General features: G+C 40.1%; 1 protein-coding gene across 1 annotated transcript; it reads left to right on the forward strand.

Moving 5' to 3' along the window:
* Window positions 1-1,747: 1,747 nt before the first annotated feature.
* LOC117265521 (grainyhead-like protein 2 homolog) lies at window positions 1,748-19,382 on the forward strand. Its single transcript, XM_033640057.2, has 15 exons — window positions 1,748-2,072; window positions 2,753-2,939; window positions 3,427-3,864; window positions 4,014-4,069; window positions 5,741-5,999; window positions 6,177-6,288; window positions 8,331-8,425; window positions 15,042-15,200; window positions 15,356-15,413; window positions 15,666-15,808; window positions 15,928-15,965; window positions 16,093-16,184; window positions 16,286-16,371; window positions 16,544-16,608; window positions 18,124-19,382. The coding sequence occupies exons 1-15, from the start codon at window positions 2,059-2,061 to the stop codon at window positions 18,236-18,238; spliced, it is 1,917 nt and encodes a 638-aa protein (XP_033495948.2). The 5' UTR covers window positions 1,748-2,058; the 3' UTR covers window positions 18,239-19,382.
* The last annotated feature ends 2,023 nt before the right edge of the window (window positions 19,383-21,405 follow it).

Here is a 21,405-nt window from a genome sequence, read left to right on the forward strand (position 1 = left end):
AAATGTAATAACAAAGTTGACAAATTATGTAAAATTAGCCAATTTTTATAAACAAGCTCTGCTGGCATGAAAAATTATGTACAAACATACTTTTTTTCACCAAGTAATTATTACATTTGGAACAACAAGAATATTCAATATAAAAATATATCTCTTTATTATGGGAAATGGGTTGACAATGGCATTATATTGGTAAAACAACTTGTTAATGCTGAGGGGGAGATACTGATGTATAATGAATTCCTCTCCAAATTCACTCTACCAGTTTCACCCAAAGAATATACTGTAGTTTTTAATGCTTTGCCAAGGGGGGTGCTGCAGCTTTTGAGAAGTACAGTAATTGAGGATTCAATCATCGACATATCTGATAGAGGTATATTCCTTGGAGAAGTTGATGTTACCAAGAATAAATGTTCAAACAAACACATCAGGAATTACATACAAGCTGTAACTCTGCCCCAGTTAGATTCTCTTGGGCTTCAATTTATGATGACATTGATTGGCAGATAATTTGGCTAGTTGGGGACAAATTCTGTGCTAGTATTAAGAGGCCTGCATTGGATATATGTAGCAAAAAAGACATTGGGGAGATTTGGACTTGATATTAAATATTCTTGTACTTTATGTGAATTAAAGAAGAAACAAGCTGCTATTTATTGTGTCACTGTATCTGTACCAGATTATTTTGGGTGGATGTTCAACTTTACATAAGAGGAAAAACTGGGCAAAAAATTAAATTGCAGGATAAAGACATTTTGTGTGCTTTGAAAGTAATAAGGTGGAAAAAGATTTTTTATTTATTTTATTATTTTATTTACAATACATTTTATTATTATGGGGAAAATTCCACATTCACAAGAAGAGGTAGGCAGACTCCAAACCTAAACTTGAACTTTTATATCAAGAACTACAACATTATGGCACTGCAGTAAGAGTCCTTAAGAATAAAAAGACAATAAAAACAAACTTGATAAATTCCATATGAACAAATCCAGACAGTATTCTGGACTGATATTACTTTTTTGTTATTTTTTCCTCTCCTTTTTCCTTTCTTTTTGTTTTTCCTTTGTAAATATGTAACCCTGGTATGGATAGTTCTGTGTGTATATAATGTGAATATATATATATATATATATATGTATATATATATATATATATATATATATATATATATATATATATATATATATATATATATAAAGAATTAAAAAATACCCATACTTTCCTCCTACTGCAAATTAAAATCTGTACAATGCAATTATTATAAAGGCAGCATAAAGTGCTTGGAATATTCGCTTATGATACAAACTTTTGAACTGGGTATTCTTTTAATTTTCGCAGTGGTAGAATCATACATTTAGACTTATCTAGTGGGTCAAAAGGATCAACAGGGCTATGGGGGCGGAGTTCCTATCAGTGAAACACCATGTTACCTCTGATTATATTAACATAATATCTTAAAACGTTCCCAACTGAGCAAGTATGTTGTCATTCACTTCTACCTCCTTAAAGTATTTACCCCCTTTCACGTAAGAGAACAGTTTGCAGCAGAGCACAGCTGTGAAGGAAAAACACACCACTATCAGACCGAACTTTAACTTTAGCGTGTCCACCTTTTCCTCATTTTTTAGGTCACGCCCCTCTCCTCCGTGTCCACCAATGGGAAAGCGACTATGCCACCTGTGGGAACATCTATCCAATCAGCAAGGCGGCTTTTGTTTCCTTGTTTATCCTGCCTCTTCAGATGCTACAGTCCCCATCTCTTAATTTACCAACTTCTCCAGACAGGATACAAACCTGGCCCATGCTAGAAATGTAGCTCTCTTTTATTTAGTCAGTGTTGGTTCAAATTATACCCGACATTAAAGACGTAAGAGTATATTTTAGTAGGCCTACGCACGGTTACAGAGGTTTTTTATTGGTTGTTTTGACTGAGAGGTTAAATAGAGCCAGCCTCTCGTGCGCCTGGTTTTCTCCCACAGAAAGTTACCTGCACTAACTAGAAAGTCCAGTTTCTCAAGCAAGTCCTAGAAAACGCCGGAGAGTCCTGGAGGCAACATGGACCTGGACAGGTAGGAGATTAGCACTGCGGTTAATAACTGTCAGTTTTACTACAATTTTAAAAGTAGGCTACTTAACATATTTTAGATGTCTTTTGTCTCTTTGTTATTTGCACATAGGCAGCAGAATCGTTCTCGTTTAAAACCCCCACAGCTAATATAGTTTATGCTTTTAACATTTACTTGATAAAGAGTTGCTTTTTATGGAGTAGTAGTGCAAAAGGTAAAACACTCAAAATGCTTCTCAGACATTGCAGAAATTACCAAAACTAATATGATTGTGTATAAGGAGAACTCATTGTAATTTGAGTTCTAATTAAGTGTTATTGTTTTAATATGTGCTATAATTATTGCAAAATATTTCATTTCACTGTGAATATTAAAACAGTGTGATGTGTGTCCTTCTTGCCAGCCTCTCTGAATGATGTTTCAAAAACGACACACTTAAAAGTAACTCTCACATCCTCTTGACATTTCCAGAGCTGAATCACTACATCTTTTTGTTATTTAAATGTGATATACAGAAGTGACCTTAGATAAACACGCCTCACATGGAGCAGGCAATTAGATGGAAGTTTGGTGAGAAACAGCCTGGGGCAGAGCTGGTGGCTTGGCAGATGTAGCTGCTGTTGATGACAGATTGACTTTACAGTAACAACATGGCGTTTTGTTTCTTCCCAATGTCCTTTCAGTAAACGTCTGTTGGTGGTGGTACCAAATGAAGCGCTGGTGCCCTCTCGCAGGGTGTTCAGCAGCGAGGATGAGGCGTGGAGGAGTTACTTGGAGAACCCACTGACTGCTGCCACTAAGGCCATGATGAGCATCAATGGAGATGAGGACAGCGCAGCAGCACTGGGACTGCTGTACGATTACTACAAGGTGCGGAAAGTCTGACATTACAGCCAAAATAGTCATGATACAACAAGACGATTTAAACATATGTTATGAATCAGGGGCGGATTATCAGACAACGGACCCCTGGGCACAGATATGCAAAAGACACCCCCCCCCCCCCCAACTGTTTGAGGCAGCAGTAGACCAGCAGCTACTGTGTTGAGCAATTTTATATCACTGTTTTCCCTATGGAGTCTGGCTTTGAAGAGAGCACTATAATGTCTTCATCTTCCCATTGGACATCACTGTCTGACATGAAGGTTAACCAATGGAAATACTTTTAATATAGCATACATGTAATTTGACATAATTTTTGTCAAGTGGGGCTTTTGTAGGTGGTGTTAATTCGAGTGACATTTTGCGGCTGGCACTTAAGGCACCTGGGCCTGTGCCTGGTAGCCCCGTTCAGTAATCCTTCTATGGTTCTGGTTTGTTTCAGATCTTATTATTTGTTTTTGCTAAACCCTGTCAGGTCCCCAGAGAGAGGAGACGCACCTCCAATGGTGTTAAACCCACAGACCCCTCTGCTGCTGCGCCTGAAAACTGCGGGAGCTTGGAGATACTAGAGCACCATCTTCAGGCTCTCAGATCCATGCCTGTCAACCTCTCCCTAAACAACAGCGCCACCACACAACATCAAGGCTCCAAATACGGAGCCACCTGCCTCACAGGTGACACCAGAGGAGGAGATGGTAAAGGTGGAGGTGGGGTGACTCGGGCTCTGGTGAAAACCGAGGGCCAGACGTCCATGGGAGTGTCCTGTTCTGGAGGTTCCTACCGAGAAGAACCCAGCGAGCAGATAATGATGGTTTATGAGCAGAGCCACTATGATTTGTCCCGTGCGGGGTATTTGAAAGAGGAACAGAGAAGCACTCCAGACAGCACATATGAGGACACTGTGGAAGGAGAGGTGAGGCTTGTTTTACAAGGGGGGTGAGGTGGAGGTGGTCGCTACCTTGCTTTGTGAACCAGGTTCACATCTGTTGGATTGTTTTGCTCTGTTAGTGGCAGTTTCGTGCATTTTTTCCTCTGAAACTCACAGTATTATCTCTCTAACAGATGTACCACAGAAGTCCCTCCTCAGGAATTGATGAATTTCACCACAGCCTGCCACTGTAAGTTAAAATTTACAGATATGTGACAACATTAAACATACAGATTAGATTTTTCAAGTGCACAGTATGTTTTGATACAAGTGTTTATCAGGTGCAAAGGATAAGGCTTCCAATAATCTATAGCTACTTTTGTTAGTGTTGATAAATCACAAGTAAAGACCAAAACCAAGTCTGTCTCTCATTACTTTATGACTTCCCTAGCATTTCTGTGGCTCCCAAGCCCAGTTATTCCCACTTGAGATTAACAAAAACTTTCTTTACCTGAGTCACGATTATATATAAGATTCATTCAAAAAAGGACCCAGCTGGGCTCTGCAGTTTTTTTTTTAGCAAAAGTTGCTCATAGTAAATAGTGTTTGCTGGGGAATATTTGTCATGGATTAATACACATTTAATCTAGTGAGAAGTTACTATATTGCAGCAAGACAGTGTGTGTGTGTGTGTGTGTGTGTGTGGGGGGGGGGGGGGGGGGGGGATTCAGTCAAAGTGAACTCCAGTGTGTGTGTTTATGGTAATGAAGAAACATACCAACCACTGCACTGATGTGGTTTTAATAGTTTGTGGACAGCAATGTAGCTCTAATGGGGTAAGATTCATCAGGCTCGAATACACACAGAACATGAAAAATGCCACCAGACTTATTATTTAAAGCTGTGTTGTTGCATGTGGGAGTATCTTTGATAAATTAAAAGATCAGTCTGTTTATAGCCTTTAAAGGACAGTTCGGACTTTTGAAGTGAGGTTGAGAAGCAGGCTGGAGTACCAAGACAGAAGCTAGGCAATGCACTGCAATTCAGGGGTCAGCAACAAAATGCATTTTAGCCACCTAAGGAAAGACCCACCAAAAATGATTAACATCAGTTTAAGTGTATGATATATTGAGAGTATTTTCTCTGCTTTACCTACCCTTTCAACAGGGAAGCCGTTGACAGCTTCAGTTCCCCATCTAAAGCCACCAGACTCCGTTGAGAAAAACAGTAATTTTACCTCACTGAACATGGCAGCTGTTTGTCTACTGCCGCTTCAATCAGTTTGTGAGTGTGTGTTATTGTGTGACACTGGTGAATCAGAACTAACCCTTTTAAACGCCAAAGACACACAATAACACAAACAAAATAACTGTTCAATGCAGCGGTAGACCAGCAGCTCCTGTGTTCAGCAATTTTAAATCACTGTTTTTTTCCCTATGGAGTCTGGCTTTGAAGAGAGCACTGTAATGGATTCATTTCCCTGTTGGAAATCACTGTCTGACATTCAGATTGACCAGTGAAAATACTCTTAATATAGCATACATGTAATTTGATATGGTTGCTTTTTGGTGGGACTTCTTTTAAGTGGCTAAAATATGTTTTGTTGCTGACCCCTCCATAGCATTAGATTGCTTAGCTTCCATGTTGGACTCCAGCCTGCTTCTCCAAACGGGCAGTGTGTCAACTGTCATCTACTGTTTGTAATATACTCTCTATGGATTAGTGCCCCATACAACCCAACTTTGAATAATCTGAGCTATCCCTTAAGAGTGCCACAAGAATTGCGTCTTGCTGCAACAGCCTTCTTTTCTTAGTTCTTAAATTCGTATCTGTGCATATCATAAAATAAGATATTCTTAAACCCATAGGAGGAAACTGTATCGTCATGAAGTTTGCCCTACTCATGCTTATATTCTTCCAGTCACAGCTTCCAGTACCGTCTGGAGGCCAGCATGTCTCTGCGGCCTCGACAAGGAGAAGGACCCATGGCTTACCTGAACCGGGGCCAGTTCTATGCTCTGACATTGTCGAAGGCTAGCTTCGGTTCGTCCCTATGTCAGCCCAGAGGCAAAGTGCCGGTGAGTGGGCAGACAGCATCACACGGACCTGATGGGGGCCCATCCAGTAATGAACAATGCACCATGGAAGGCTCTGAGCTGCAGCGGGACACTATTGTGCAGGTGAGGGAGGTGAGATAGTTCATGGGCTGGAAGCGTAGAGGTTGAGGATTTTACATTTACCTTTAGTTTGGTGGCATGAAATCTTGTTAAACTTGAATTTTTTTTTTAAATTCATTTTATTCTGTTTCAGCCTGAATATACTGTAATATGTCCCGAATATCTTTGCTTCGACCTCAGAGTGTTATCATGGTTGTCTTTGGGGAAGACAAGTGCAGAGATGAGCAGCTAAAGAATTGGAAATACTGGCACTCCCGGCAGCACACTGCTAAACAGAGAGTCCTGGACATTGGTAAGATGATTACCAACATTCATGGCATGGCTTCATGGGGTTGTAAGTAGAACAGATGGAGAATAGGCCCAAATACAAAAATGGCACACAAACTTTGGTATTGAATATCACACTTAGTTATTTAAACACCTAAGCTCAAAGCAGGTGGCAAACCTGTAGGAGCTTCCAGGACACAATTTGAATAACTGTCAATCCTTGATTCCCACAAGAGCACTGGGAATAGGCAGCCAATGGGATTGCATTTGCATAAGCGTTAACAGGAGAAATAGGTGGGGGCCTGGACTGAAGCCATATCCTGTACGATCAGCAAGAGGCAGGCCTCAACCTGTGGTTGAATGGAATGAGGCAGAGATGTCAGACACTGTGGTGGTTTTGTTTGTGGCAAGTTCATGCCAGTACCCTGGTAAAATCTTTAACCTAAAGTAGGCAGGTGATAATAAGCCCATGTGATGAGAGACTGTGTGTTTAAGGAGGTAACAGTAGCCTTATCGGAATTTTTCCTAATCTGGAACTTGATTTGCTGGGAAAATTGTTTCATGGATGAAAATATAGTAGATATAGATATCTATAGGTATAGGAACTGTATTTAAGATGAACTGCAAAATGAGTGCAAACAGATGAATCAGAAATTAACAACATTTTTTGTGACCCCTAATCATCAAAGCAGTTCCACCATTTTTTGTATCATTCAAATAAAGTGTCCACAGAGGTAAAGGTGTCTTTTCAACCCCATAAACGTCTCAAAACCCCTCAGATATGTCTTGTGACCCTTGGGAGGGGTCTGACCTCCAGGATTGGAATGACTGCTCCAAACTACAGAAAAGTACAGAATACTAAGTAGTCTGAGGCAATACTTCAACCCCCAAATTACTGTATGTCAGTCAGTGTTGTGTTATTCTTGAAAAGAAACTCTCACATTTTCTTGCATACTTCCAGTGAGCAAAGAATCCAAAAATGTGAACGGGAGAAAATTCTTAATTCATTTAAGTCATAGGGGTCTGCATTTAACAATAGCAAAATTCTATCAAAACATTTGTTTACAATCTTTCACATAACTCGAGCAGTATAATCCAAGTCTCATTTATCCAGTCATATGCTCAGTACTTCCCAAACAGACAGCCCTTCCTGACAGGGAACTGAACTCAAAGTAAGACTCTTCTAACCTTGCAAGCCAAACTCCATTGACAAAATCACTAATTTTACCTTGCTGAACACAGGAGCTGCTGGTCTACCTCTGCCTGGATCGGTTGTTTTGTGGGGTTATTGTGTAACTTTGATGAATCCTTATTAATCCTGTTATTTGTATTTCATTTATTTTTAAGTATTTGTTTTAAGCAGCTGTAGAGCAGAAGTCCCCATGTTCAGGGTGGGTAAAATTACCATTTTTGTCAATGAAGTCTGGCTCTGAAGAGAGCATGGATAAGTTTCACTTTCAGTTAAGTTTTCATTAGAAAAGTTTTAAGCAAAAATGTATGTTTTTGGGGAGTGTTGAGTATATGACTAGATAAATAAAACTTGGATTATACTCCACGAGATGTGGAAGTTTGTTAACAGATGTATTGATGTAGTTCTGCTGTGTTAAACATAGACCCCTATGACTTCAATTCATCAACATTTTTCACAGTTTTTTGATCCTTTGATCAACAGAAACATGCAAAAAAGGTTATTAGACAAATTTGACATAATTAAGGGTCATTTGGGGGGTGAAGTATTCCTTTAACTAGTTCCACTTTGCCCAGCTACAACAGCAAAATGCTGCTTAAACACTGAGGCAGCAGAATGTACAATCTATTAATGAATACGTGTGTCAATATATCAGTCACAGTGGCTATTTTTCTGCCGGACCTTTGATACTTGGTTACATTTTTTTGGATTTTAAATGCAGGGCCTTTACTCGTAATGCAAAATTTTTATACTGATAAAATAATTTTGTTGTTTATTCCACAATTTTGAGAGAGCTGTGAAATGTTAAAATTAGAGCTGACACCAAACTCGAGGATATAACACCCACTGAAACAGTTTTCTCTTCACTTTGCATGCAGCTGACTACAAGGAGAGCTTCAGCACGATCGGGAACGTGGAGGAAATCGCCTACAATGCTGTCTCTTTCACATGGGATGTCAGTGAAGTAGCTAAGGTAAGAAAGCAACAGAAACACAGGGGGAACATGCTGTTAAAGTCAAAGCAAAAAAAATAATGATCTACAAGTGAATGGGTATTTATTTTCTTACCTTAACTTTCACACACACACACACACACACACACACACACACAGAAAGTAAAAAACTGGTTTTGTCATATTTTCCTTGTGTTTCTCATAGCCACTTGTGGAAAATGTTGTTTCATGAAACCACAGAATAGTAAGTGGAGCATATACCAGGCCCCTCCGTCCACCCCCAACCCCTTTGTCCTCCATGACACAGGACGCCCCTCTTGGTCTCTGTCGGGTCATTATGTTGAATCACAGACATGCTGCTATAGACCCTGAAAAGAGCTACTCAGATTTCACCTCTGTAAAAGTGGTCACTTGGATAAAGACAATTGGCATACAACATGTACACATATACACACCCACACACACAGCATCAGCCCCCCCTCAGGGTGTTTTGGGCTCAGGAGACTGTGGCTGTGGCTCCCATTCAGCTCAAACATAATGAGGACTCCACAAACAGCCTCATTGTAAGAAAGGTAATTGCAGCTTTGTGGGTTTGTGGATAAATATTTACTGTTTGGCATAGACCTTCATTCCACTATAATTGTTTTCAGTGTGTTCAGATGATACAGTTCACTCAGTATCGGCTTTTTCCCGTTGTACACCTGACCGCAATAATGTAGCAGTATTTTGAGAATGTGGTGCAGACCATGTTTAGATGGAAAGCAACTACATTTCAGACATCCCTTCAGCTATCATCATCGGCAGTTAAAGAAAATGTACGCACATGTTCACGCACATATTCCAGCTTTACACTAATTGATACAGATTGCTCTGTTTCATCTTTAAGTAATACTCATTAAGGTGGAGGCGTCCTGACTTCTAGTTCCTAGTATGGGTTCAAGCCCCACAACATTTGATCCTACACTACACATAGTGCAAGCTGACTGCATTTTTTCGATAGACCCCCTCTGGCTGGTAAACACCCGCATCTTTTTATTGTTCTTTTTATTACTTTTCATCATGTGACGGTGAACATAATTTGGTTTAGTGAGATGTCTTGACAAGTATTGGATGGTTTACCATAAAATTTGATACAGACATTTGTGTTCCCCTCGGGATGAAATAACTTTGGAGACAGGTCATCTAGTGCCATCATCAATAGGGATGGGAATCAAGAAGTGGTTCCAAATTGTCCGATCCATCACAGTCATATGCCTCTGAGTGTATCAATTCCTTTTATTAGTGCCGGCATGTTTTTCCAGTCTACACTGCTGGAAACCCACAACAAGAAACAGTCATGGCAGAGAGGAGCAAACGGTTCAAAGTTGTGCTTCATTTTAAAAGTAAAAGACGACAAAAGTGTCTTTAAAATGATCATTTTGAGTAAGGGTGGAAAGACCAGCAATATGCTGTAATATCTGTGCACGCCACAGGAGTTTAAATCCAGGAGTGCTGTGTATTTGACAACCTACGCATGACGTCACTGCTTCCCAGCCTGAGCAGCATGTCTAACACTGAGGTGAATGTCCTAGGTTATAATAACATGAGCACCACACAGGCAGGCTTAGTAGATTACTATAAGACAACCTACATGACAATTAATACTGTCATTTAATCAATTTTAGATGATGACAGTTGACAGTTCACACCTGTGTAATCCTACTTTTTAAACACAGACAAGTGATCAGAAATCAATAAAAAAAAATCAATAAAGAACTGGACCTTGAGCAGAATCAATGATGGCATTGGTATCAATAAATCTTATCAATTCCTATCCCTAATCATCAGGTCAGAATTTAATTTTGTTCAATACTTTTGTTTATGACTGAATGTCTGCAAAACTAATGACATTACGTCACCCCTACCTGTAATTTGTTTTTAGTGCTCTTGAGCAAATGTGTGCATGCCAACATGGTAAACGAAAATGGTAAACATTGTCACTGTGATCATGTTGTCGTGCCAACCTTAGCATTTCACCCAAAACACTACAGTGCCTAATTTCAGCCTCACAGAGGCACTAGCGTGGCTGTTGACTCTAAGGGACTGTACAAAATTTAAGACCAACATGTCAGCCTCCAACTGACATATTGGTGCTGCTTCTGATTGTGATGGGGGAGGAAATGAAGCTCTGATACAGAGATAGTAATGTTGTGTGGTGCATATGGCAAAACACACCTTTATGACTGATTGATTAAAGTCATCATTTGTTACCATTTTATCCGTTTTTGTTTTTCCAATTAATCTTGCAGAGGGGCTGAAATCAAGTACATATTCCACTCTCCTAAATGCCCTCCTCCCAAATTATTTTCATACAGTCCTTAGTCTTGTTATAGACATGTGAAAAGTTGTTTGAAATACAGCTCAGTTGCCAGAAGAAAATAGTACATTTCTGCAAACTACAGATTTATAGCATTTGTGCATTTCATACATAACATATCAACATTTCTGCAGTTATGTAGCTCAGATTCATGTGTATTATCATTGGGAGATGGAGCAGATGATGAATGGTGTGACACTTTGGCGAGACAGCTGCCAAGCTGCTGACCAGTGTGGAGACCAACTAACATAAACATAACTAGGTGTTTTTAGCAAGACATCACCACATTTCTCTCTGCGATTGTGGCACCAAAAGCATGTTTTTTTAGTGAGACATCGCAGCATTTCTAGCCTTGATTGTGCCACCAAAACTGGGTGTTTTTTTTGTCAGATATCAGCAGTATTTCCAGCCGCAATTGTGGCACCAAAACTGGGTCTATTTTAGGCAGACATCAGGGCATTTCCAGTAGTGTTTGTTTCTACAAATCCAGGTAATTCAAGCCAAAACATGGTCTTTTCCTGACCATAACCAAATGGTTTTTGTGCCTAAACATAATGTAGTATTAACAAAGCATTGTTGAAATCTGAAGAATGCCAAGTTTCAACATACCTGCTACATATGAAACAAACAAATGTTACATATTTGTGGTTTGCAGAAGCGTACAATGCCAATTTTTATTCTGGCGATTGGGCTGCAGGGACATGAGGAGAAAGAAGATGAGAGAGACCTCCCCTGTTATTGTGAGAAAGTATGTGGGCTAACATATCACTGCTCTCCCGTCTCTTCCTCTCTGTGTTGTGCCAGCGAGAAATTTTGGTTTCCAAACATAATTGGAAGTCCAGTCAGGCTGTGATGGGCTGACATATAAAATTGGTATTTTTTGGTGCAAATGATCAGTTTTGCTTTTTGTTTTGGCATGGCTCTGCTGTTGCCAAGCAACAATCATCATCCTCATTGTAATGGAGTGTGAAATGTGTTGGTCGGGGAGATGAGCTGCTTCCTGCAGCATGACTTTGTTTTTTTGTTTGTTTGTTTGTGCCTGGTTGAGCGGATGGCACTGAACAGCCACTTAGCAGTGCCCTCTTGAACTTTTCTCTTTTTAGGAAGGTATTTGAAAGCTCACACATGCAGTACGTGCAAACACAACAAGCCTCCTACACAAGCACACATGCACACACACAGATGCTAGCAGCAACACGTCCAGTGCTTATAGAGAATGGCTTGGGTCTGTGGAGGTGTGAATTTGTGGAGGTGTGTAGGAGGCTCATTTGTGCTCCAGGCCTTTCCAGCAATCAGCCCTCACCTCTGCAGGTTCAGGCATGATGCTGTTGACGCTGCGTAGTGGGAAAATTGCTTTTGAGCCGCGGTGAGGAATCTCTACCGTTATCCGTCTCAGCCGACCTGTTGCTCAGGCTGTTGGACCTGTTTAACTGGAAAATTCATCAGGAGTTTACGTTGGTTTAGATGATTTGGCATTACCATTAATCAGGGAATCCTGTTCCGTCATGTTGCTAAATGTTTGAAGATAACCCCAAGTAGTACTGTTTACAGTGTGCATTTCATGGTTTAGCACTATACTGCAATCTGGGTGAGATTTTATGAATTCTGTTTTTCTCTCATAAGCTTTTAAAAGATTCATCAGATCAGCAGCTCTGTCTGCTACATTATTTAGCACCGGTAGGAGAGGGATTTTGGAGCCAAGCCTCGCATTTCTAAAAGCTGTGGTACAGAGAGGTCTGGAACAACAATAAACCACTGGTAATTCAGCATCAATATAATCAATCTGTATAATTCACAAGTATGTTCTCACAGATTGGAAGCTTATTTGTGAGCATATAAAACATTTAACATAAGGAGCGCTGAGAGGAGGTGGCACACATTTGCATGGCTGAGTGTTGCTTCAAGCTTGTGAACAGCTGCTGTTGTGACTCATGACCCTGTGGCCCTCTCACTCATCACTGCATTGTATATGAGTCAAGTTAAGATTCACTAGGGAACAAAGATCCTCATCAGATCTGATTCCTCGTCTGAGCCGCACTGGCTATAAAACTGACAGGCGAGTGGGTTTCCCTGGGCAAAATGAAATAGTACCTTATTGTCATCATATCAAGTAATGAGTTATTGTTTTACAATGGTGCAGTGGTCAGCTTTGTCACCTCACAACGAGAGGGTTTCTGGTTCAAACCCTGGGGTGGGAGAGCCCTTTCTATGTGGAGTTTGCATGCTCTCCGCATCTCAGCGTGGGTTTTCTCCAGGTACCCCAGCTTCCTCCCACAGTCCAAAGTCACATGCAGGTCAACTGGTGACTCTAAATTTCCTGTAGGTGTGAATGAGAGTGAGAATGGTTGTCTGTCTCTATGTGTCAGCCCTGTGATTGTCTGGTGATCCACCCAGTGTGTACCCCGCCTTTCACCCAATGTCAGCTGGTTACAGAAAATGAATGAATGTACCTAAAGTGAATTTAGAATGATGCATTTCCTGGATTCTTTGCATATGAACCATCCATCTACAAAAAATAATTCACAACTACTGATGACTTAAGTGTGTAGAAAGGATAAGACTGGAGGATTTTTTTTTCACCATCATTGTCAACTTTGAGTGATCTGTGTAGTTTCACTTCTTTTAAAAACCTGGAAATTGGATTTAAAAACCATTATTGTATAGGAATGTTAATATTCATATTCAAAACCTGATGTATGACTGCTCTGACCCCCACAGCTGTATCTCAGGTACCGTGACATCACCCGACATGTTGCAAATATGTTCATCTGAATGTATTTTTTTTCCCTCAGTGTTTTTTTATTGTTTCAATACTGAAAACCAAAGCAATACATAGACCCACTGTTAAAACAAAAACACTAAGAACCACCAAACATGTACACAATGATAGAAAAACAAAAAAACAACAACAAAAATGAATGTATTTTAAACTTGACGTTGTTAAACTCTATTAATCATATACAAAGTTGATATTTTTTCAAAAATGATTTCATACAATTGAACTGTCAGCGTTAAGCTTGGTTTGGCCAAGGTTCTTTACCACTGCCACTTGAAATGGCAGGTTCTGGACAGTTCAGCTGTTAATACTTTTAGCTTAAAAAAAATAACTACTAAATATGACCATTTGTATATTAGTAACTCAGCAGGTGTTGCGTTGAATTGTGATGAAAAAGTTTTTCTCACATGCCTCCAGTGAGCTAAGAATCCAGTGGTGGAGAAAATTCTTGATGAGTTGAAAAAGAGGGGACCATGTTAAACAAAAGCAAAACTATGTCAAAACATCTGTTTACAAACTCTCATACAAATCGTGCAGTATAATCTGAGTCTCTTTTATTCAGTATGCTAATTACTTCCCAGTAATTCCAGTAACTGACAGTCCATCCCAGCAGGGAACTTAACTGAAAGTGAAACTTATTTATGCTCTTTTCAAAGCCACACTCCATTGGAAAAAAAACAGTAATTTTACCTCGCTGAACATGGAAGCTGCAGGTCTACCACTGCCTCGGTCAGTAAGTGTGTGTTATTGTGTGACTTTGGTGTTTTATTTAGGAAGATCTGAAGATTTGGATTTATCAAAGTCACACAATATCACAAGCAAACTTACTGATTGATTGGTAACTGACAGATTCACCAGAAGCTCCTGTGTTCAGCAAGGTAAAATTACTGTTTTTTTGCAGTGGAGTTTGGCTTTGACGAGATCATAGATAACTTAACCTTTTAGACCAGTTCCCCATCAGAAAGGCCTGTGTTTTGGGAAGCACTGAGGATACGACTGGATAAATGAGTGTTGGATTATACTGCGTGAGTTGTGTGAAACACAGACCCCTATGGCTTCAATTTATCAAGAATTTTCTCTGTTCTTGGATTCTTCATTTACTGGAGGCATGCAAGAAAAACAAAGTTTTTTTCATGAGTTCAACGTGACGCAGGGCAAGTAATTAATACTCATTTGGGGGTTTACTGACTATTTCAACTATTTATCCACTGCTTTTCGCCAGCTTTAGACTTCCCTCCTTGCTCGCTAATTAGTTTTCATACACTCCCATTCAGCTGAGTCAATATGAGGATACATGATATTTTTTATCAATCATAATTTGCATGTTTTTCATATTAGTTGAGCTAATAACCTTCCCATGTTCCCTCTGGCAACTGCAGAGGTACACCTTGATCAGGAATCACCAATGCATGACGACTTTTTGATAATTAGCCCTCCCACTGCTAGTTTTAGGTCACAAAATTCTAGAAATGAACCCTGTCTTCTGTCTTATTTTTGTTTCCTAGGTCTTTATCTCAGTGAACTGTCTGAGCACAGACTTCTCCTCACAGAAGGGCGTAAAGGGGATGCCTCTAATAATCCAGATCGACACCTACAATTACAATAGCTGCAGGAGCAGGCCGATCCACAGGGCCTTCTCTCAGATTAAGGTCTTCTGCGACAAGGTGAGGACAGCCTGCTGGCACAGTCAGTTGCCTGATTTGGTCACAACAATGAGCAGATCATTTAGACTTGGATGGAAGATTTTTCTTTGCTTTACTTCACTGTCTTTGAGCATATTCTGCCTTTCATTCCTGTCATACACTTAAATGTTTTGCAGGGTGCTGAGAGGAAGCTTCGTGATGAGGAGAAGAAACAGCTCAGGAAGAGGATGAAAGGTAAAAACATTTTTTCTTCTTCTTCAGTTTGGATAAGTAATGAAATACTGATGCACAGAAATAATGTTATTGAGCTCGATTTAAAATCCTCTGAAACAAGGTTACAAAGCACTGTCCAGGAAATCATAAAATTAAATAGAAGTGCTCGGCAGAAGACTACAAAGCCAGGGAAATGTAATCAAACCATATCAAATCTGTACTTGGAATGGTTGCCTGGCAACAGATGCTGAGTTCACCCTCTCTCTGGTTTAGGGAAAAATGGCAGCTCAGGGCCAACCTCTCCTCCCTTAAAGAGGGCAGACAACACACTGTTCAGAACCACGCTAGACCTGGACTCCCAGCCTGTACTCTTCATTCCTGACGTCCACTTTGGAAACCTGCAGAGAGCCGGCCAGGTGAAGGACCCCTCCCTGTCTCATTGTCTCTCATTAACACACACACATAAGAAATGTCCAGTTCAGTCATTGTCCAGTTGTACAGTGTGCCTCATGTTGCCTTTTTACTCCATTTGCAGGTGTTTGCTTTCAACACTGAAGAGATCGTCAGAGATGGGTGAGTATCATACTGCTATCTCCACAGGCTTTGCTGTTGTTTTGAGAAATGAGAAACTCAATACAGGAATTCTGCAATATACCCTTTAAATTATAATGGTGTGTGTGTGTGTGTGTGTGTGTCTTAGGAGTGTTCTGGTTAAAAGGAAGTCATGTGTTGCTGAGGATGATGTCTGTTCACCTCAGTCCAAGAAGTCCAAAGTAGAACTGGAAAGGAAAGGTTTGTAAATGTTACTTTTCTCTCATTAGTTTTGGTGCCATGTCTTATTATTTGACTGAATGAATGCATTTTTATGCCTTGTCTATTCTATGCCTTACCAGTTCTGCTCTATGTGAGGAAGGAGTGTGATGAAGTGTTTGATGCCTTAATGCTTCGTACCCCAACCCTTAAAGCACTGATGGAGGCAGTGAGTATTAAAGATGTATAGCTGCTTCAGGCCAAAACAATATGACATGTTACATCCATTGTGCTAAACAGGATCAGTCAGTCCCAGATCATTAATTCTTTTTTAACAGTGTTTTGAGAAGGTATGGCCTCATGGTGCTTCAACATGTTGAAAATTTGCCGTTTCTTCACAGATCTCAGAGAAATACGCAGTGCCTGTTGACAAGATGGCCAAAGTTTACCAAAAAAGCAAAAAAGGGTGAGTGAGTTGGAGGATTCTGCCTCTGTGATGCTGCACACAGAAGCACTGTGGTGCTTTTAGCTAAATGCTAACATTCACGTTTAGCAGATTTAATGTTTACCATGGTCACAATCTTAGCTTCATGTGTTAGCATGCTAACATTTGCTAATTAGCACTAAACACCAAGTGCAGCTAAGGCTGATGGGAGTGTCATTAGCTTTGCAGGTATTTGGTCAAAAACCATAGTAGATGGAAGGTATTATCTATTTTAGTAAGTAAGTGAATGAAGTTCATTGCAAGCCATCCAACAGTTGTTAAGACATTTCCCCCAAAACAAAATATGTCAACCTCACGAAGTCACAAGAGGGGAAAGTGAGGCGATCATCAAAGCTAGTACCAAATCTAATAAAGATCCATCAAATACTTGTTGAGATTTTTAACTATAAAGCAAAAAACAACAACCTCACAGTGGCAGGGGACCATCACAGTCTGTAGGATTTATCATCTGGGGACCATGAATGTGTGTAAAAACATTTCATGGAAATCCATTAAAGAGGTACTGCACTCTTTTATGAACTGTAAACTAAATGATATGACTGTACTGTGATGAAACACATCAATGCCGATTAATAATGACTTTTTTTTAAATTTTTTTACCAAATTTATAAAAATTGGCATGTCATGAGTTAAATATGGCTCAACGGCCATCTACTATTTTAAAGGGATAGTTTAAGTGTACGCTATATAATACTTTCATGCTTTACCTTGCTACAGACAGCCCTTAGCGACAAGCCGTTTATGGCTTCAGTGCCCCATCAATGCTGTTGTCAAGGCAACAAGACTTCATTGAGGAAAAAAATAGTAATTTAAACTGCCTCGATCTGTACATTTCTGTTATTGTGTGACTTTGGTGAATCTGAACTAACCCTGTTAAAAGCCAAAGCCACACAATAACACAAACTGATTGAGGCAGTGGTAGACCAGCAGCCCCTGTGTCCACTGGAGTCTGGCTTTGAAGACACTGATTAACAGCTTCAGTTCCCTTTTGGAAATCAATGACAGTATGGTAAAGTGGTAAACATATTCTAAATATAGTATAGACTTAAAATGAGAGCAATTTCTTAAGATGGGAAAATAAGTTTTGTTGCTGACCCCTCCACAGCAGTACATTGCTTAGCTTCTGTGTTGGCACTATGGCCTGCTTTTCTAAAGTGGGGGCGTGTAGACCAAAATCTACTTTATATAATAGACTGACTGTGTATAAGTACCCCACACAACCTCACTTAAATAGATATGAACGGTCCCTTTAAATCAGCCCTGAACCTTGCAAGGCCAGTGCTGACATAGTCGACCAGTTGGGACTTACCTATGTCATGAAATTTGCATGAAAAAAAAAAGAACAATACTCCACAGTCACATATCCACGCTGGCTAAAATAACATGCAGATCAACTCAAGGAAGCTGTAGAGAAGAAGATTTTGCCCTAAAGTAACCAGGACACTCTTGTTTGTTCATGTGTTCCATCTTCCTCAGAGTCCTGGTGAACATGGATGACACCATCGTCCAGCACTACTCCAACGAGGACACCTTCATCCTGGCTATCGAGAGCTCAGCAGACTCCTTTTGTATCACTCTGTCAGAAATCTGATGGTTTCACCAGTCATCATATTGTCAGGCAGTGATAATCACGGGTGGCTGACGCTTTAGCCATGCCTTGTGTAGCAGTTGTGAACATTGGGAGCAGTATTAGATGATGGCACCAAAATGTGTTCCTTGAAGAAAGCCACTCAGGAGTCTACATCCACCTCACCTGCTGCAGTACTCGCTTACTTTACAAGCTGGTGTAGGAGGATTTCTTGTATTTGTGGCTTGGGGGTGGGGGGTGTTAAATATTTCCTGGCTAACTACCTATGCAAGTCTTGACTATAGCTGACTGGAATTAACTTCTTAATATCTGGTGAACCAGAGGAGAGGTCTTCATCCAGGTCCCCACAGAGCAACCCGCCAGCTTGCTGTGGTTTCACAGGAAGAAGACAGCACAGAATACAGTCGTCTTATTGGATTAACAGCAGGGACTGTTGCTTCCTCTGTGCTTTCTGCCATCCTTCCTGTTACCTCTTATAGTGGTAGAAGCTTTGAAATGACTCAGTCAGATGTTTGAAAGGCTCTTACCTCACAGAGAGACTATGCAACATCTTTTGCTGGCTTTAACAGAAAGTCATGGCTTATTGTTTTGTATGTATATAAGATTTTTAGATGCGTCTCAAATTGTTCTCATGTCAATATTCTAAGCCAAAGTGGACCTTTCCTAATCCGTCTTGGTTGTCCATCTTTTTTTATTGATTGGTTATATTTTTACTGCATACTAGTGCTTCCAATCGGTGCCAGTGAAATAACGGTTATCCCAGGTTGTCATTACATGCTTGTGTCTCAGGGTTTATAATTGCATGAGGCACCATTATGGAACAGGACAGTAAGTCTCCAGGATGCCGTTAAACTGTTTTGCTTCCTCTGTGAATGTGTTTATTGCTTTTCCTCTCACTGAAGAGACTGTAGTCATTAGTATTTATGACGTTAGTTAGGGACTTATGAGGCCCAACTGTTCCATCCATTTACACAATCCTTTTCTGAGGCTACTGCACACCATCAGAGCTTAAGAATCTCATCACTCTGTTCCCACTCACTGCCTTTGTTTACACCTGATTTACTGACAGCTTCAGCGTCCTTCGTTTGCTTCATGCATCTTGATGTACAGTCTTTTAAATGAGTCAATAAATATAGTTTTATATGCAGTCACTTGTCTTGCATAACTTTTATACCAGGTGTAGTTTGGTGGAAAGAAAATAGTTCCTCCATGAAACTTAGAAAGAATAGGTGACATTGTACTGAGTGATTTAGTTCAGGGTGACAGCCTCAGAGTTTCCGGATCCTGTCACCTCAAGAACAAATAAGTATTGAATGTGCATCAAGAAAACTGAGCTGTATCAAATTTCATCTCTCCAAGAGGTTAGTTCACTGTGTTCCTCTCTGTAGTCAAGGATCAAAGTACTTTACACACAGACTGCAGCTCAGTGTGAGAGGTCACAGTGATCTCATCTCAGCAAGTTGAACTGAGAAAAGTTTTTATTTGACATTTCAGCTGAGAAAAACGGCTCTGAAAATGGTTTTGGTAAATGGAATCTTTCACAGAATAATAATTATATTTTTTTCCATGTTAGTGGGGCGACTGTAGGGATGGCAGTGTGAGTAAATCCACCTTTTTGATTCAGAATGAGATATCTCAGTAACTATTGGATGTGTTTTCATGGCATTTTGTGAGGATATTCATGGTCCTCAGAGGGTGAATCTCACTGACTTTGGTTATCCCCATACCTTTCCTGTAGTGCAGGAATACTCAGATGTCTTTGCCTGGGAGCAGCCCCACACAGGTCAGGTGTACGCACAGGTGTTTCTAGGATTTAAGGACATTTGGGCTTAGTGTGCACCCCTGGGGTGGATCCAGTAATAATGTGGTTGTTGGTGCTTGGCACTTGAATAGAGTAATACACTACAGAACAGCATTCAGTGGCTTTATTTCAGCTACTTCAACAAATATAGTAAATTTAAACTGAAATACTGTTAAAACATATTCAGACTTAATGCATCTATTTAAAAAAACTCACTGCCGCTGCACCACGATCCTGCTTACTCAGAAATATTAACATATAAGATCAAATCATATCATTAGTGATAGAGATAATTACTCAGTGAGCTGATGAGTCTAAAGCTTCATACTGATTTTTAAACCAAGATGACACATGACGTGGGATAAACTTCTTGGTGGAACTGCTATACCAGACTGACAGCTGTCTGCAGTGTTATAAAAAAAAGGACATGCAGAGGTTTGATTCTGAGCTGAGGGGGACTTGCTTGATGCTGTGATATTTTAATGTGTGGGCAGAACCTAGATAATCCTGGATAACAAACTAATATCCAACCAAGATTTAGATTCTGACACACATGCCAGCTAATGTGATTTGAAGCACGCTTTGATATGGACTGAATCAATGAGGAAATAAAACAGTGAGTCTGCCGATGTAAGAGTGAAGGGACAGACAGAAAAAAAGGGTTTGCTGAAGAAAACCTGCCAGTGAGCAGATTAGGTTCAGTTAGCACAGTAGCAAACACAAAGTTGAAGTAACCTCTCTTTCTGGAACAGAAGACCCAGGGTTTCCCTCATCTCAGGGTAGAGTTTTCACCAAACCTGCTTATGAGAATACACCCAGGTGATTTAAACTGGTAAAAACACTGAATACAGGAGTTTCATGTGAAATAAAAATCTGTTTTTCCGACACTGCTCATCCTGCAGAATGCCCCTATCTAGAGTCAGTGTTTGGTTTGTCCATTCTGGGCTACTGTAGAAACATGGCGGTGTGACACGGTGGACTCCGTGGGTGAGGACCTGCTCCCTATGTAAATATAAACAGCTCTACAAGGTAAGGAAAACATGCCGAGTCTTATTTTCAGGTAATCGCACACTAAAGAAAACATATTTAACATGGTATTTTCCATCTCTTCCAACACATCCCCCTAAATCCTGCACACTAGACCTTTAGGTTCAGAGTGAAATATTTGATACAGCCATTCATGTTTGCTACATTCATGTAGAGCTGTTACTAGGTTAATATTTTTTTAGTTGAAAAGACAATAATATTCCCACTACTTCAGCTGCAATTTGTGTTTAATGCTAACTATCAAATTAAATATGCTAATTTGTAATACTAATGGACTGGTGGCATGTTATTAGCATGTTAGCATGCTAACATTTAGCTGAAA

This window comes from Epinephelus lanceolatus, chromosome 10 (assembly GCF_041903045.1).
Source record: "Epinephelus lanceolatus isolate andai-2023 chromosome 10, ASM4190304v1, whole genome shotgun sequence".
In the NCBI taxonomy this organism is placed as follows: Eukaryota; Metazoa; Chordata; class Actinopteri; order Perciformes; family Serranidae; genus Epinephelus; species Epinephelus lanceolatus.

Excerpts from the sequence above, each read along its gene's own strand:
- LOC117265521 (XM_033640057.2), top strand. Across the intron at positions 3,865-4,013 it reads AGGACACTGTGGAAGGAGAG|ATGTACCACAGAAGTCCCTC; the intron begins GTGAGGCTTGTT and ends TCTCTCTAACAG. Across the intron at positions 16,609-18,123 it reads TACCAAAAAAGCAAAAAAGG|AGTCCTGGTGAACATGGATG; the intron begins GTGAGTGAGTTG and ends CATCTTCCTCAG.